This window comes from Ochotona curzoniae, unplaced genomic scaffold (genome assembly GCF_017591425.1).
Source record: "Ochotona curzoniae isolate NIBS_2020 unplaced genomic scaffold, NIBS_Ocur_1.0 contig_3498, whole genome shotgun sequence".
Lineage (NCBI taxonomy): Eukaryota > Metazoa > Chordata > Mammalia > Lagomorpha > Ochotonidae > Ochotona > Ochotona curzoniae.
The window spans coordinates 7,356,955-7,375,284 of record NW_024465885.1 but is presented as its reverse complement, the minus strand read 5'-3'; the positions used below and the strand labels follow the sequence as shown (position 1 = coordinate 7,375,284).

At 36.0% G+C, this 18,330-nt stretch overlaps 1 protein-coding gene across 2 annotated transcripts in view; it reads left to right on the top strand.

Moving 5' to 3' along the window:
* BBX (BBX high mobility group box domain containing) overlaps positions 1-18,330 on the top strand; it is a 275,103-nt gene that overhangs the window by 95,195 nt on the left and 161,578 nt on the right. Inside the window, exons 1-2 of one of the 2 annotated variants that reach the window (XM_040980524.1) lie at positions 8,647-9,014; positions 12,181-12,254. In XM_040980524.1, the coding sequence (XP_040836458.1) occupies positions 8,882-9,014; positions 12,181-12,254 (207 nt within the window). In that variant the 5' untranslated portion in view covers positions 8,647-8,881. Of the gene's footprint in view, positions 1-8,646; positions 9,015-12,180; positions 12,255-18,330 lie in introns of those variants that run through there. The other variant, XM_040980525.1, reaches the window with a different exon arrangement.

The window sequence follows — 18,330 nt, the reverse complement described above, 5'->3', positions numbered from 1 at the left end:
CAGAGAGTCTTGTAAGGCCTCAGTGTTCTGTGTGAATTCACGTATAACTGCTCGTGTTTCTATCTGAGTTCTGAGTGTCCCCATTGCTGTAAGCAGGCCTTTTTTTTTTTTTTTTTTTTGGATGAGTTTGGAGTGTAGAAGAATTTTCCTGATGCTGAAATTCCAAGCTACCTCCCAGGACATCTATCAGTTAATCTCAGTTTTACCCTGAAAGGGTGTAAAAACAGTACTGCTGCTTTTTCAGTCACATTTTCATTTTATCCAACCTTTCTGTCTCCTCAGTGTTGCTCAACCTCCTCTGTAGTTGTCTGGTCTAGAGGCATTTTGAGTTCTGTGCATTCTTCCTGATGCAGGCAGACAGTGCCGGGTAGAGTGAACTTGGTGTTTGGCAGCTGGTCAGCGTGTTTCTTCGAAGTCTGACTTGGTTTTGGGTTCTGCACAACGGTGACTTGTTTTGCAGTCTGTCGGGATGAGCGTCTTCGGTTTTCTGCTATTTGGCTTTTACTTATGCCACTTGATGATACTAAATTTAGGTTACAGATATTACATGTTATAAATGGGTAAAGATGACAATGGTTATAAAACTGTGGGTGTACTTACATTCTACACACTCTTGTTACTCTGTAGCTGAAAGTCTTTAATTTAAGAATAATATCAGTTAGCTTAAGTTGAGTTTTCCTGCTAGAATTTCAAAAGAGAAACTGTGAAGTTCCCTTTTTAATAACATGTGTCCTCTGCTGTCTGAGGTAACTACTCTCAGCTTTATGCAAAATTAGCACAAATAGAAAATACGAAACAAGCTGAAATGGTTGTGTTGAAGGGAGCAAGAGCAAAGGGAGGGGGATATGTGAAAAAGAGAATCTAATTAGTTATTAATTTATTTTGTTAGCAATAATATTGAACTGTGTTGCAGATTTTATTGTAAACAGCTGGACTTGAGTTTAAAACCTCTTCAAGTCTCTTTCTTACGGTATATCTTGAAGATTCTTCATACTGAGACTTTTGATACTGACTAGATTTCTTTAAAACTGTTAACCCCAAGCTAGAATTTACGTTCAAGATGTTATCATTACTGTTCACTCCCAAAGTGGGATATTTGCAGTTGAGCTTTAGCTGTGTTGTCACAGAAGGTGTGGGCATTCCCACAGGGCTGAAAAAGCCTCATTGATACAAGTCATGTTTGGAAATGAATCCTAGATATGAGTTCACACCAGTAATATTCTTTGTATTCACATTTGCTGCAAAGCAAGAAACAGATACTTGTGCTATTGCTTTTTCAGTTGTGGTAAGCATTCTCTGTGTGAACTCTTAGTAAAGCAAGAACTCAGTTGTTTGAAGTCTGGATTTTTTAATTTTGCGTGGATGTTTATGTGGGACTACATCACATATATTATAATCAACTTTGATGAAGTAGCTAGATCAAGTAAGCCTGTATGAGGGACTTAAGGAAGAGACTAATTATCTTATATGATCAAATTTTTGGTTCTGTTATCTACTAAAATGATTCAAACGCTTCCATTTACAAATACATTCATAATAGTTATGATACTGATACATTTTACTTCAAATTTGGTTGTTTCTCTTCAGGCGTTGTAAAGTAACTTTCTCTGTGGTTTTGTGTGTGTAGGTCTTGTTCGTTTTCCCTTTCCTATTTTTTAAAAATAATTTTTAATGTTTTATTTTACTTTTATTTGAAAGTCAGAATTAGAAAGAGAAAGGAAGGCAAAGGGATCCACTGGCTCACTCCTCAAATGGCCCCAGTGACTGGAGTTGACCTAACCTGAAACCAGGAGCCAAAGGCTTCCTCTGAGTCTCTCACATGGGTGCAGGGACCCAAGGGCATGGACTATCCCTGGCTGCTTTCCCAGGCTATGTGCAGTGAGCTGGTTGGGAAGCAGAACAGCATGGACTAGAACCAGTGCCCATATGGGATGCCGGCACTACAGGAAGAGCTTGCTATGCCACTGTGCCAGCTCCTCTCCTTCCCAAGATTAAGAAAAAGTAATTTCACGTTTTATTTTTGTATGGACAATGAATTGCGTGCCACTTCTCTCTTAGTTATACTACTTCCATAATTAACAAATTCCAAGACACTAAAAATGTTTTTAGAATTAGTTTTAGGGCCCAGCATGATGGCTCAATTGCCTAATCCTTCCCTTGCAAATGCCTGGATTTCATGTGGATGTAGGTTCATGCCCAGGGTGTTCCACTTTTCATCCAGCTTCCTGCTTGTGGCCTGGGAGGGCAGCAGAGGACAGCCCAAGCCTCGGAACCCTGAGCCTGTGTGGGAGACTTGGAGAAGGCTCCTGGCTGCTAATTGGCTCTGTTCCAGCCACCGCAGCCATTTGGGAAGTGAATTAGCAGACGGAAGATCTTTGTCTCTGTCTTTCTCTCTCTGTGTAAATCTGTCCTTCCAATAAAAATAAATAAATCTTTTAAAAAAGTTAGTTTCAGAAGAAAAATTCACATTTACCTGTTTTCCCCATGTTCATGCTGAAAACTGATACTCTGTGTATAGGAAATAAAAATTAAAGGATTAATTAGTCTGAGTGGAGTAAAGATTTAAAATCTAAATATCTTAATATCATGGTGTTTCAAAAAATACTAAATAAATATTTTTTGAAATTAGGATTTAGAATAGAGCATGTAAATAAGTACTCCATTTCTTTTCAGAAGGTTAAGTATATGGCCCAGTAGTTTTTAATTCCTTTTTTCTTCAGTAAAACCCTAAATCATCCTATTTGCTTTTCCCTTCACACTTGAGGCCATGGTAATAATATAGTATAGCCCATTGTTTTTATATGTGTGTGTGTCTATATATAAATGTATGTGTGTGGGTGTGTACAAATATATTTTTTTAGAAAAGAAGGAAAGAAACAAGTTTGTCTGGTTTTTTCTGCTTGGGAAAAGTCAGGTTCGAGGGGCTGTCATAATGTGCAGGTGGCTAAGTCTCCCCCAGCAACACCCAGGATTCTTCATGGGTGTCTGTCCAAGTGTCAGTTGTCTGTCTGTTCAAGTCAACTCTTGGGTATTGTCTGTCTGTTCAAGTCTACTGATCCATTTCCAACCCAGCTCTCTGCTAATGCGTTTGGGAAAGTAGCAGCAGATGACCCAAGCAAGTGGACCCTGCCAGCCATGCGGGATGCCTGCATAAAGTTTCAGACTCCTGACTTGAAGCTGTATGAATACAAGATCTCTGTTTCTCCCTCTGTCTCTGAAACTTTGGCTTACAAGTAAAAATAAAAGTCTTAAAGGAAAGAAAGAAAGAAAAGTAAAGCCAGCATAGAAAATACATTTTTGTAGATTATTTTGTTAAAAGACCTTTATGGTGAATTTTATTATTAACTTGTAAAGATAACAAAATCTGATTTTGTTAATTGTAAGTAATTAAAATTTCAAAATGTATGTTAGCAATATGAGAACTGTAGCTACTTGAAATGTCTCAGGGCTGCTTCAGAATAATCCTTTTCGCCATTTGCCTTATGGCTCTTGTAATTGATGCCCCGAGTTGTACAACAGTGATTTCTGTGGTCACTTCACTGGAATTAGTGGCAAAGGATAAACCCTGTATACATCAATGGAAGCAGTTAGAGAATATCCCTTTTGATGTTTTATTTGGCTTAATTTGGACTAAATGTTTTACTTAGAACACTGAATGTGAGAGGAGCAATAACAAGTAATGCAGAGAGCATTTATTGAGAGTTAATTACTGCCGGAGCATTATACTGTGCAGAGGTAATGTGGGGCATGTGGTTAGTTTAACAGAGGGCATAATTTTAATTGGTACAAGGTATTTCTATTGGGGTGAGTATTTAAGGTAGAATTATTGCTCATATATTCAAAACTGTCATACTGCAATCAGTATATTATGTACCATGTTGTTTAACAATACCCATATTGTTAAAAGATAAGGAAATTGACAAGAACATTTTCTCTTAACATATTTTATTGTTTTAGAATAGTTTTGGGTTTCTAACAGGTATGAGCAGAAAGTACAGAGAAATCTCAAATATCCCTTTCCCTACACATGTATTACTGCAACTAATTTTTTAATGTAAGATATTTATAAAAATATTTAGAAGCAGAAAAATTATTTTTCTGCTTGCTTCTACAGGTAAAAGGTATCTTTGTTGTTTTCAAACTAGAACTATGAAAATATTCTGAGGCCAGGAAACATTCTCTGACTGAACCCTTTTTTTTAGTGTGTGTGTGATTAATGTGTAATATGTTTGTGGGACACAGTGCAGAATTTCACTATAGGTTCTAACATAAGCTGATAAACCAGATAATTAGCCTATTTCCTATCCTTAATGTTTGGAGCCTACCAGCTCCTGTCTTTTGTGCTTCATACAATATGTAATACATTGTTCTGAGCTGTAATTGCCTCCACTGTGCTCTGGAACATGGAGAACAAAATTTTTCTGTTTAACTGTTTTGCTAGCACTTTCCACCTGCTTCTGTCCTCTTGTGTTCTCCTCTGCAGCCTGCAGGAATCAGTCTTCTCCAGATCTCCTCCCCACCCCCAGCCACCCCGTCTCTCCCTTTCTCTCAAGCTTCCACGTATGAGAAACGTGCAGTATTTGTCTATAGATTGGCTTATTTCACTTCACATAATGGTTTCCAGGGCTGTCTATTTTTTTCCACATATGTTAAGACTTTGTTCTTTTTCTGTATCTGAATAATATTCCTCTGTGTGGAGAGAGCACATTTTCTTTATTCTTGCACCTGTTGGTGAACATCCTAGTTGATTCTATATCTCTGGGCAAAGCCCTTTTTAATGATACTTTTCCATCTGACCCTTGCTGCTGCGAACAACTGCAACAGTAGGGATGTGATGTGATCTGGTCTGGAATCTCCTGTTATACTGTAAAAAACTGTTGGATAAAATTGTAGAAGAGTAGTGTGGAGGGGGCTTAGGTTCTGACTGACTTGTGCCTTATCTGCTGTATGGCCAAAGAAGTTGAACTGACCAGCCTCTCATTTGCCTATGAGGATGGCATGATGGAAAAAAGCACTTTGGGTACCTGGAGTATTGTCCCAGCTTGGTCATGGACCAGTTGAATATCTTTTTGTCCTGGCATCTAAGCTTCCTAGGTCTTGCTTGATTTTACCTATGAAAACTTTAACTGTACATCCTAAGGAATATTTCTGGGAGTTTCCTGATTTAAATAACCAATTACTATGTGGCATTATTTACTGTAAGAATAATGCATTGCAAATAAATGATTTCAGAAGGAAGCAAATTGATATTATTCGTGAGACATTTTTAAATCAAGTTGTTTGAATTTTCAGAACAGGGCTATTCTTTCAATTAAAATGTCTGGTGGAAGATTTTTTTTTTCTCCAGTAAACTAACTTGTGGAAATACATGAGGCACACATGAAAGGGTGTGTCTGGATGGTAGAGTTTTTTTTTTTAGGTAACAATCTTAATCTGAATAGCGACATTGTTAAATTTTAATTGTATTTCTATATTTATATTTCTTTAAATTTTCTGTGTAATTTAATAAGGTGATAAAGGAAAAAGTAGGAAGCTTAGTATCTTACTTCCTGGAACAGAGTATTTTTCATTTAAAATTACATAAATTGCTGTCTACCGACTTCCTTTTTTATAAAATGACTTTGGACCAATGCTTTTTTTTCCCTATAGTAACATTATATTATGAGTTGTTGCCCACTTAAAAGTCACCAAGGGAATTCGTTCTTCTTTTAAAGGGCAAAGAGGTCTCGAGGTTTCTCCAGTGGGCTTCATTTGCAGAACTCTGCCTGAAGGTTCATGCTAGTTCCTATACTGTGTAGGTCAACATTTACTGGAGCTCTCCCAGTCTCCGAGGAATATTCCGCGGTGGTGTTGGCTGAGGAAGTGATGGGGCTGGGACAGTTCTAACCATTTATTTTCCAGTTTAATGCTCTGTGGCTTGATAGAGCTAATGAATCTTCCCTAAGTATCTGGGAGGGAGTTCCCTTGTCATTATTGCTGGTGTAGCTAGCTGCTGGCAAGCATGTTTTTATATTCTTCCTGGAAGTAAAACTCTTTCTGCTTTAAATGTGCAATTTCCCTTGCCTGAGAAGGTCAAAGGCACGTTTATGTAGTTCATAGGAGTATAAAAGAGGCATTTAGTGCCTCCCTGCCAAGCCATCTCATTAGAATAACGCCTACTCATTTTCTACCTGTGCCTATGGAAATTGCAGAAATTCATAGTTTTGCCATACTTCTTAAAACCACAATCTCATGGTAAATAATCATTAGTATAATATAGCTGTATGATCAAATCAGCTAGAGTATACTGATAGGAATAAGATGTGGTTGCTCAGACTGTCAGAATTAGGCAAATTAAAGCCACCTAAGTAAAAATAAAATCCGAGGATACGCCATATAAGCAACTAGCTATTCATTTAACATCTAAATGTTGAGAATGTTTAAGGCAAATCTCAATGTTTCTATAATATAACTGTTTCAAATGCTACTTAATTTTAACTCAGAGAATACTAACATTTATTTAACCAGGAGCTTTTTATTTGTAATAGCTTCCATAGCTTTTAAGATACCTGAGATGATAGGGACTGCTATCCCCATTTCACAGATGACGAGTAGAAACTCGGGGAAATGCAAAATTGTCTCACAATTGCAAGGTAGTAGGCCCTAATGTCAGTAGCTTTAGTATAACACCATGTTGCTAATATTGTTCTAGGAGACTATGGGCAGAATAAAGAGAAAATCACTTTGTTTTCTCATTTGCCCACATTTTTTGTCCCAGTTTCTTGTTTTAAATTTTGTTTTGTTTTGTTTATTTGTCAGGAGAGAGAGATTGAGAGAGGACACCAGAGAGAGTAAGCCAGAGATATCACAACCACTTACTTTCTCCTCAAATGCCCAGGGATTGCACTGGCGTTAGGTGGAGGCCAGGGGGTGGGATGTCTACCCCGAGTGGTAGGGACACTCCCACCTTGCACAGGAAGCTGGAGCCAGGAGTAGAGCCAGGGCTCAAGTCCAGGAGCTCCCGTGAGGGCTTCTTGCATCACTAAGGGCATCTTCACTGCTGGGCTACGTGTCCACTGTGTGATGTGAACCTTGTACCTCATCCAGATCTGCCTCATGTCCCTGCCAGGAAGCTAAGTGTTGAACCTTCCATCACCCTCTCACATATTCCTCATCTTGTCCTTTAATTTCCCAAGTGGCTGTCAGTGCTTTAGGTATGACTGTATTCTGTGTACAGACATCCTTTTAGATTCTATTCTATTTTTTTTTTTTTGCCTATAAATTTAGGATTTATTATGTATTGCTCCATTATTCTGTAACTTCTCTGTGTGTGTATGTGATTATCCAACTAGATCATCTGTTTCAGGAAAGCAGCAAAATGTTGTTGAAAACACATATTAGGTGATTAAATTTTCAAGCAGCCAAAAAAAACCATTATTCTGTGTATTCAGGTAGTTATGGAAATACAAGTTCAAAATTGGTGCAGTGTTGGAAACTAAATGGGTGGGAATTTTCTAGTCATTTGTCTTGCCATTATATTTTATATATTTATATATTTATTTATATATTTATATGTAATATAAATGTATGAATAAATAAATCTACATATTTGCTTATTCATATACTTTATTTTAAATAACATGTGCTAAGATTTTAAATATATAATATATATATCATATTACATATGCCATTATATTTCATATTTATTTATATATGACACATATATATATTCACAATATATATACATTATTGTGAAGGCCAAATAAATGGACAAATCTGTATTGACTAAGGATACTCAGTTGGGCTTGTTGCTAGCATTTCAAGGCAACTGTTAAGATTTGTTTGCCTTTATTACTATACTTACTCTATTTTTTTTTCCTAAAATAACTTTCCCTTTATTATCCATTTCTTTTTGCCCAGTAGCTCCCCACTCCCTTTCACCACGCCTCTATTACTATACTTAGTGTATTTTAACTGCAGGGCTTCAGGTCATGAGGGAGTGCAAAGGTTGAAGTGAGTAGGTGACTAAGAGGTAATTCAGGTTTGTGTTTTAAATGATTTGTATTTTTGGTATAGTTGTCATTTGTAATGACAGTTAAAAATGGGTGCTTGGGTGACCACAAATAATGATAATGTAATGTATATATCACTTAAACTAGAAAAAAGGAATTTGATGGCCCGGCGCGGTGGCGCAAGTGGTTAAGGTCCTCGCCTTGCACGCCCGGGATCCCATATGGGCGCCAATTCTAATCCCGGCAGCTCCACTTCCCATCCAGCTCCCTACCTGTGGCCTGGGAAAGCAGTCGAGGACGGCCCAAAGCTTTGGGACCCTGCACCCGTGTGGGAGGCCCGGAAGAGGCTCCTGGCTTCGGATTGGCATAGTATCGGCCCGTTGCACTCACTTGGGGAGTGAATCATCGGACGGAAGATCTTCCTCTCTGTCTCTCTGTATATCCGCCTTTCCAATAAAAAAATAATAATAAAAATAAATCTTTAGAAAAAAGGAATTTGAATATTTTCACCATGAAGGAATGTTAAATGTTATATATATCCTCAATGGATAATACATAAAGTAGTTAATATATTACACTGTATCTTATAAATATGTATGCTTTCTGTATGTTAATTAAAAATAAAGTAGTAAGTATGTATAATTATATAAATATGTATATATAAATAAATGTATTTACTTCCCATTGAAGACCTATTTAAACAATTAATACATGGCAAGAAATATCTATAAAATGGTTGTGGTTTAGGCTCTGACTAAAAAAACAAGGAATGATTTTAATAAACTTGTTGTATATACTCACATTGTGTCTTACTGCTAGTTGTATATGCTCATATTGTGTGTTACTATTTTACTTGGTGTATATATGTCCCCAAAGTTTTCTTTGTCTAAATGAACATATTTTATTTCAGCAATAGCACAACTGGAGGTCAGCCTATCCATTCATCATTTTTAGACCTTTGGCCTGTGGTAAACCACAGTGACCTGAGGCATGGACTACATTGGCAAAAAATATGTAAATCTGGTAAAGCAGCATCGTTTCCAGTGCTATAATACTGTGTAATCTGTTGGATGCCCTGTTGATAGCAAAAGAATGTATACAGCTGTTGGAGGGAGAAACCTTACTTATGCATGAATAGGACAGGCAAAACTAGTTAAATCAAGCAAAAAGTTTTGTGCAGGCATGTCTACATCATTCCATTACCCTGAATTAAGAGTTGAAAATTGTGTTTAAATGCATTTATAATCATTTATGTATGTAAATGTTTGTTTAGGAACATGTCAGAATTGTATTCGTGTGGAGAAGGAACCATGTTATAATAGGAAAAATCTTTTTAAGAAAAACTATTATAAAGTGGAGTTTGGACTATATTAGTTGAGAAAGTGGGAGAAATTCAATGGACTATTTAGAGCAGATGTTAGTACTCTTGATTTATGACCTGAGCTTGTGCAGACTCCGAAAGGTCATCTTGACTCTTAGACTAGTAATATGAACCCTTTTAAAGCATAAACATAATTGAAAGTAATCGTTTTCAAATTTGCTTCCTCGGCTCCTCTGTCCCACCTCACTTCCAGGTATAAAAGCATGAATATTCTGTGTTCAGGAGGATGAGGGGGAAATTGTTTCCTATTTTCACAGCTTAGCTATTTTTGTTCTTGTTCTATAAAAGAGAGGCAGATTTACTGTGCATTGTGTCATGCCTAGCCTTTTCTTCATTTGGATGTAACTAACTGTTTCTTAGCAAATCATTTTAGTCCGGAATGACTTTTATTGAACTTGATTGAATTAGGGGTGTGTATGAATATGAGTTAGTTAAATCTTAATCTGTTATCCAGAGATTTGATGAAAACATCAGAAAAGCAGTCATTCGTGGGGATTAAAAATGCTTCCATGTAAGTGGGCAGCATGGTTACCCTGGAATCCCTCTTGCACCGACCATGTAGTAGTAGCTTCAGGGGGCAGAACGCACAATTTTGGCGTAGAATCAGATTTTGCCACAAAGTGCCTTTGAATGCTCTATTAGATATTAACACTAATTGGGAGTTTGCCTCATTGTAAAAAGTAACACCTAATTTTTTTAGTGTAATAAGTTTTTCAAAGCCTAATACCCAAGGGGCAATGTTTTTACTATACTGGAAAGGCAGTTGCTTCAGGAAGTTTTTTGATACAGTTTAGCTGACAAGTTCCCTCCCCCAAGTTTCTCCCCCTTCCCTATGTTTTCCCCTGCTTTAGGAAGTTTTAATGTTTACTTTGACCACATCTTTAAGATACTTTTTTCTGCATATATCAAGTTAGATGCCTTGTTTATGAAAGGAGGCACATATCAGATATCTAAGAGAAACTGTCTCACTTAGTGTGATGAAGTTTCTCAGAGGGAGTTTAAGCTGTGGCAGAGCAGTAAGGGCCAGGATTTGAGAAGGAAGGGAAGTAGAAGGCCTTGAAAAAAGAAAGAGAAGTCCTTAAAGAGGCAATGGGAACTGATCATGGAGAATCAGGAATCCAAGGCTCAGTGAGGATGGATGAGTTGAGAAGAAGCCAAAGTTAGACCCAGGCAATGCAGAAGTTTACTGGATAGCTCACACAAAACATCTGTTGAGTTTTGCTCTAGTGTAAAGGGTGTTTAGGTCATTGTGGTTACATTCCATGCTTGGAGCATTTTCCCTCTGCTGGATCATCCAGCCTTCTTATATCTCATATAGCCTCCCTTTCCAAATAACCATTAAGCCCCCGCTGTCCTAATTAAAGGTGGGCCCTTCCCTCTCGCTTTGGCAGTACAAATCATATATCTTTAGTTTGTCAGTTTCTGTGTCTGACATTTGTTTGTACTGATTCACTCATGATTTTTAAATTTCATATTTAGTAATTCCTTTATATACTTGCTTTTAAGAATTTATATGAAAAAGTAACTGAATATGAGGCACACCTAATAATATTTTCTTAAACTAAACTTTTAGTAAATGGTAGTTGCCTGTTATGATGATCCAAGAACAGACTTTCGTGATTTCTTCAGTGGTTTGAAGATACATACTTCCATCATAAAATGTAACCCAAATGTAGGCATTGAATTTGAAACTACCCCTGATCCTTTGTAATTTTCTTCAAAGACGTGAATTTATTCTTTCATCCCTAACCATGTTTTCAAAGGTATGGATGAATAAGTAGTATCTTGTGTGAAGCTACGTGAGACCATTTAATATTTTATTCATTCTTTCTAGCTATTGTTTTCATTAATAGCACTGGGTGACAACTGACTCATCTAATTCTAGATTGGATTACTCTGATGAATCATTACACATTTTTGATATTTAATGTGAAGAACCACTTCTTCCATATTATATAGCTGACTAAAAAAAAAATTATGCTTTGCTGAGCCTTAAAATAGCTGTTAGTATCGACAGAACTGTAAGCTAGTAAGTGCTATCCAGTTTCTACAGTGTGTAGCTTACAGATTGTAGAGAAATATGTTGTCATGATGTGCTGGGAATAGGAAATTGTCTTTTTTAGTTGAGTATGGATTTAATACTGCAACTGAGGCGTCTTAGAGACTATTTCTTATGAAGAAATGAAATAACTTATTTCATAGACGTTTAGAAATACATCTGTTTACAGTGTTATTGTAAAATGTTCCATTTAAATCATGTATACTCTTTCTAAGTTATAGCTTAATCTTTTGTAGCTTGAAAATAATATTTTGTTAACAGTTTTTAATGTTAACGCATTCAGTTCAGCTGCTTGTCTATTCCCACTTAACGCTTTACCTCCCTATCAAACATTTAAGACGATTTTAAAGATATCACTGTCTGAATCACAGTTCATCTAGTTGAATTGGGTCATTTAAAGTAACTTGAAATTAATCACATTGTCAGTTTAACCCCATGTTTTCCAAGGGATTTGCCTGAAATTCTACTCTGGATTGTAGCCCAAAGGCTGAGACATGATGATAATTCTTAGTCTACAAATAGATAACCTTAATCTCATATAATTTTAGTGATTTTTTTTAAAATGTAAAATTAAATTGGCAGTCAATACTCCAATCTTCTCTCTCTACATGGCATTAGCATAGGAATGCTTGTCTAATTTGGATGATTTTCTCTGGGGATTGTTTCACTAGAGGACAGTGAGCGTCAGCTTTGTGTGAAAGGTCATCATGGCTCACCATTTTAACTGCTCTGCTGTGGCTCTTTCACAGAATCCTGCTGCATCACAGAAGCTGGAAGTTCTGATGTTCCATTGAAATCACAATGGAAAGTCTTGACTTACCTGGTAAGAGCTGCACTGGAGGTGCATCTTACATACTCACCTGGCACTAGTGAGGCAGTCAAGAACTACATGCTGTTAAAGCTGATCTCAACTTGCCCTCTGAGAAGTTCGCCTTCCACCTTGAAGGAGGAAGTGTGATAACTGTATATTTTTTCTTGTCAAAATTATTTTTTAAGAGGCAGTTTAATCTCCATCATTAAGTAAGTTAATTTTTCTTTTTAAATTCTGAATTTATTTAAAGTGACTGTCTCAAACTCTCTGCAGAGTAGTATAACATTGGTGAAAGTCAGTTTATTAAAGTCCTGGATATTTGTAGGTAAGATATATAAGCAAACATTAAATTGGTCTTTTTAATGTTATTTTTGTACTGCTGTTGACTTAATTTAAAAAAAAATCAACCCAGCCATTTTAGAATTATTCCTACCTTAGAAATAATAGAGGCATGTGTGTTTGAATTGTAAAACCCCTTTTATATGTGAAAATCACATAATGAGGAAAAAGTTAACTATTTAAAAAATATGTATGTGTCAAATTATATCAAATCTAAAACTCAGATAACTATTATTCTGTCCTTTTCTATCTGGCTTACTTTCAAAGCTGTTGTTACAAAAAAAAACTTTAAAAATATGACAGTAATACATTAGTATTAATTTTAATGGCTATTTAAATGTGTATAGTTATCCCAGGCTGGAAATGAAAAGTGGAATTCATCTAAATACTTTATGACAAACTGATGATTTGTTGAAATCTGAAATAATCTGAAGTCTTTCCTATGGTAGTTTTATTTGGTAACTTGTTAAATCTTACTGCAACATTTGTTTTTAGCATATGTTTATAAATATTCACACAAAGCTTCTAAATGCTGTTATCCAGTGTTGTACACATAGTAAAAACATTTGCCATTAATCTGAGTATAAATACCAACAAAACCTTAATGGCATTGAAAAGAAAAGAATGGGACTGAATCGCCACTTTTTCCCTTTGCTATGCTATATTTTAAGGAACGCATACTAAAAATTCAAAATCTGGATTTTAGAATGCCAGTGGGAGTACAATTAATTATGATTTTTGGTGAGTTAGCAGAATAGATTATAGAATACTAAAAGGTTGATACTGAAATGGCAAATATGTTTTCAGTTGCTAATTGAAAAGGAAATTTAGTAAAATTTAAGGAAACATAGTTTTGTGGCAGTGTTTACCTAATCTGAACTTTCTAATTTGAATGCCTGTCTAAAAAGTGAAACAGTACTCTCTAACTGACCCATTTGGAAAACTCAGTTTTAACCAGTGTTAGTGTGGCACTCAGCAAACCATCTATTGGATCTGAGAGTTCTGAATGTTAATCCTGTTACTGCAATTAAATGCTTTATTGACTGCAAACAGAAATTAATAGGCATTCACATTGTTGATGAAAGCTTGATTGAAGCCAAGACTATCTACTCTGGCATACATGCATGCTCATCTTAAATGTATTATTCATTAGGAAAATATATCGTATAAAACCGGGAGTGCTTTAGGAGACAAGTGCTGGAAGATATTAATTGGCAAAACGTGTTAGGACCAAATCTGAAAAATGTGTACCAGTTGTTTAAGGCTGAGTTACATTTCATTGTCAAAAGAAACCCAATTTCTCCTTTTTGTTTATGACCCTGATGAGTTTCTTACCACTCTCCTTCATCTCTTGATGCCTAAACTGAAGACAAAGAAGCAGCATTGTGAGATGCGCAAGTCTTGTGCAGGAAGAAGAAAATAGTGACTCTTAAAACAGATGCTTGGAAGTGGCACTTGTCATTATCTCTCATCTCTCATTGTCCAAAGCATATCACATGAACAAGAATGTGTGTAATAGATTGTGAGTGGCCTTTTTAGGAGGATTCAGAAAGAGAAAGGTTGTTAGGGAGGGACAGCATATATTTGTCTTTTTTTAAGATTTTATTTTGGAAAAACAAAGTTACAGTAAGACATGGAGAAAGAGAGAGATCTTCTGACTGCTAGTTCACTTCCTAAGTGGCCACAATAACTAGGGCTGGGCCAAATCAAAGCCAAAGGTCTGGATTCACATGGGTGATAGAGGTTGAAGTACTTGGGCCATCCCAAGTGTATTAGCAGAGAGCTGGATCAGAAATGTAATAGTCCAGAATGGAACTGGTACTCAAAGAAGATGCTGGCATTATAGGTGGCAGCTTAATTGGTTGTGCCACAACACCAGCCTTAGTGTTTAATTTAATTACCCAAATGGGTGCAGCAGCTAGAACTGAGCTGATCCGAAGCCAACTTCTGGGAGTTTTTTCCAGGCATCCCACATGGTGGCAAGGTCCCAAGCTTTTGGGCCATTCTCCACTGTTTTCCCAGGCTGTAAGCAGGGAGCTGGATGGGAAGTGGAGCAGCCAGGACATGAACTGGCATTCATATTTAATGCTAGTGCTTGAAGGTTAAGGATTAGCCATTTGAGCCTTCACATCAGCCCCTCTCCCTGTGCTTTTCAAGTAAATTAAAATAAACACAGATTTTTAAGTTTTAAAATGAATGAAATTTGATATAGACTGAACTTTTCTTTAGTTTGTATAGACTTAGAGAAATAATGTTGCTCATAATAAATTTTTACATTCATTTAATAGATTATAGAACTTTGACATATATTATCTAATTTGATTAGATTGAGGAAAACATTGAGGAAATGGGTGCTTTATTCTTCCCAGCAGTGCTGCAATAAGTATATTAGATATAAGGATAGCTAGATACCTTTGTCTACTTAAGTTCAATTTCTAACAACCATTTTAAAGAATTCAGATACTGAGGGAGTTTCACAATTGAATCCTAGGAGTTTTCTAAGGTATTCTACCTAAGGTCATGTTCACTATATAGTGATTTTACCCTGTTATCTCTTAAGTCATATAGAAAATTACTAGCACATAGAATTCCTCAGCTAATATTGACTTCATTAATCCCACCAGTATTAAAACATTGCCACCAGACCTATGTGGATTAAGGTGATTTAGTGATTGAAGAGTGTATAAACAATGCTTTGTTTGATGGTTCATAGTTCCTTACGATTGGGGGAAAGGGAACATGATAAGACAGTTTTTTTTTTCATAAATCAATTATGTAAGTTTAGGAGACAAGACATTACAGCAAAACATGAGTTTTAGATCCCAAGAAATCCTAATTTTGGCAATTTTTTAACTGGAAAAATTTAGTGGTTATTTGACCTCTCTGAAAATTTTTTTTCTCATTCTACTATAGGGATGATAATCTCTGCTTTGTAGGATTATTAAATTAAATGAGGTAGGAAATTAAATGAAGTAATTGTGTTCAGTGACAGAGTGCCTGAGTCCAAGAATCCCAGTGTGTTATGAAATATTGCAGATAGACATCTGATAATAGATGTGTATTTAAAACGTCTCTTTTTACATATAAACACACACCCACATCCCAAAGTTTTTTTAAAAAGTTACTTGATAACCTATTTGCTCTTCTGCAATTTTAAAAAAATATTTATTTATTCTTATTGGAAAGGCAGATTTGCAGAGGGGACAGAGAGGCAGAGAGAAAGATCTTCTATCTGCTGGTTCATGTCCCAACTGGCCGCAATGGCTCAGGCTGATCCAATCTGACTCCAGGAGCCAGGAGCTTCTTCTGGATCTCCCATGTGGGTGAGGGGTCCCAGGGCTTTTGGCCATACCCTACTGCTTTCCCAGGCCGGATGTAGGGAGCTGGTTGGGAAGTGGAGCATTTGGGGGCACGAATTGGTGTTTATCTGGGATCCTGCACACGCAAGGTGAGGATTTAGCCACTAGGGTAATTGCACTGCTCTTCTGCAGTTTTACTAGAAATTTAAAGTGACTTTGGTCCTACTACTGAGTGAAAGACTTAATCCTCCAGAAGTATTAGCCACTTTGTAGTCTAGTAATTCAGCTCTTGTCACTGAGAATTTAGAAACACAGACATGAGTGATTGCCAATAATGAATATATGGTCTTCATCTGAATATTAATGAGATCAGCATCAAATTACAAAAGTTAAAATTTTTATCATAGTGAGGCAAAGTCCAAGAAAGGGGATGGCACCACTGCAGTTTCTTCACCATGAATACAAATATTGTTCAAAAGGAATCAGCATTTTCTATTTCTTGGTTTTTATGTTACTGTTCTCCAATAAGGGCTTCACTAATTCAGACTCCTTGGAGAACTTCTCTAATGACACTTCCCCCTTGAATTCTCAGAATCAATACAACATGGTGATATGTCTTAGAATTAAAAGTCTTGTGCTGTTTCTAAACTGACAGTTTCATTTGTTTAATTTAAATATCACATGAACATATGTAAGTAATTTGCTTTTGAATGAATAATTGAATAATCATTCAGTTATTTCAGATTCTCTTTATAGAGTATCTTTGTAACTCAGTTATTCAGTTGGATTAATTGTAGAGTTAAATTATCTTAAAAAATAGAAATTTTTTAGAGGTTAATCTAGTCTTCTCAGGCTGTTGTAACAGGTACCAACTGATTGAATGGTTTAAGCAACAAACTTTTATTTCCTTAGATGTTGATGAAGAGGCTAGCAAATGGTCTGGGGAGAACTCTCTTCTTGCCATGTGTGCAGCTGCCTTCTTGCCTTATCCTCCCCACCCTTTTCAGATGTGCTCTGAGGGAACTAGCTCTTACGTCTCTTCTGTTCTCTTGCTTGTGCCAATTCTGTTGGATAATGTCTCACTCCTGTGACATGGGTCCTGTCTCTCACATTAGGGTTTGGAACTACCCCAAGCAAAATTGGAGCACTCTTCCATCCATAGTGGAGGTAGCTGTTTCTCTGTACCAAGGAATGAAATGTAAATGTTAAGAAAAAAAAAAGCCCACACTTTGTGTTGCTCAAAGTCACTGCATATAAGTTATTGCAAGTGGAGGAATCAATTAAAGAACTTTAGAATTAGAGTTAATTGTGTAATCATTGTAAAATTTGATTTCTGTGTGTACTTGTTATCCAGGAATGGAATTGACTTGAGAATAGTTTGAGGAACAAGACCATTAACCTTTTAGGTTGTTTCTGCTTCTGCTTACTATGTCAAGCCAGTTCTCAGTTTTCAAGGCAATATGGTACTTTGTGACTCACTTGGGAATTTCAAACAGAGAAATGTCATATACTTAGGATTTTGATAAATAGAAAAAAAAATATTAAGTATTTGAAATATTGTCAGCAGAATTAGTGGAGCCCTAAATTTGATATAACTGTTATGCTACCACTTTCTTCACTGCCCCTTTTCTTTCTTTCCTCCTTCTTTGCTTTGACATAAGCTCCTAATTTAGAATCTAAAATTGTTTTAATTTCTCCAGTAATACTCTTTATGTAACTCACTGAATGTCTGTGTAATAACTTCCTTTTGCTACAATTATATAGGAATACATATTTTTCTGTTAGTTAAGTCAGTTGATGGGTACTTGGAATTAGTGATGAGTAAATAGTAAATTTATGTGTTGAATGTTGATGTAGGCTTACATTTATTTTATCTTTTGAGTGTGTGGTCTCAATTGTAGACTAATTCTGGTTTCTGGTGATTTGACATCTATCTAAAACAGAAAATATAGCAGAAGATAGCAAACCTTCGAGATTTAAAAACTTTTGTGAAACTAATTTTATTTGTAGGATAATCATCTATCTTGGTGTGTATAGATTCTGAGATAAACCATTGGGCAGTGAGGCAATTTTGTGTGTTTAATAGTCAGAGTTTTTATTTCATTAAGTCTGTATTCCTTTGAACTTGGCATCCAACATCACCTGAAAGATATCTTCTTTTGTCTACCTTTGATTTTAGACTTCCCAAAAGCTCTTTATGAACTGATTCAAACTCAGAAATTTTATATATAATAAATTTCAGCCATGTCTTTCCTCTCAACAGAAGGATCAGTCTACTGGCTGTAAAATGTACTAATTAAGGATAGTATAAAAATATATTCAGGTGTCTGTGCAATTAATGCTACTCTGAAGGTGTTAGATAAATTAAGTATGTTTAACATTGAAGTTTTTCCATTCTGATATTTATTTATTTATTATTTTTTTTAAGATTTATTTATTTTTATTACCAA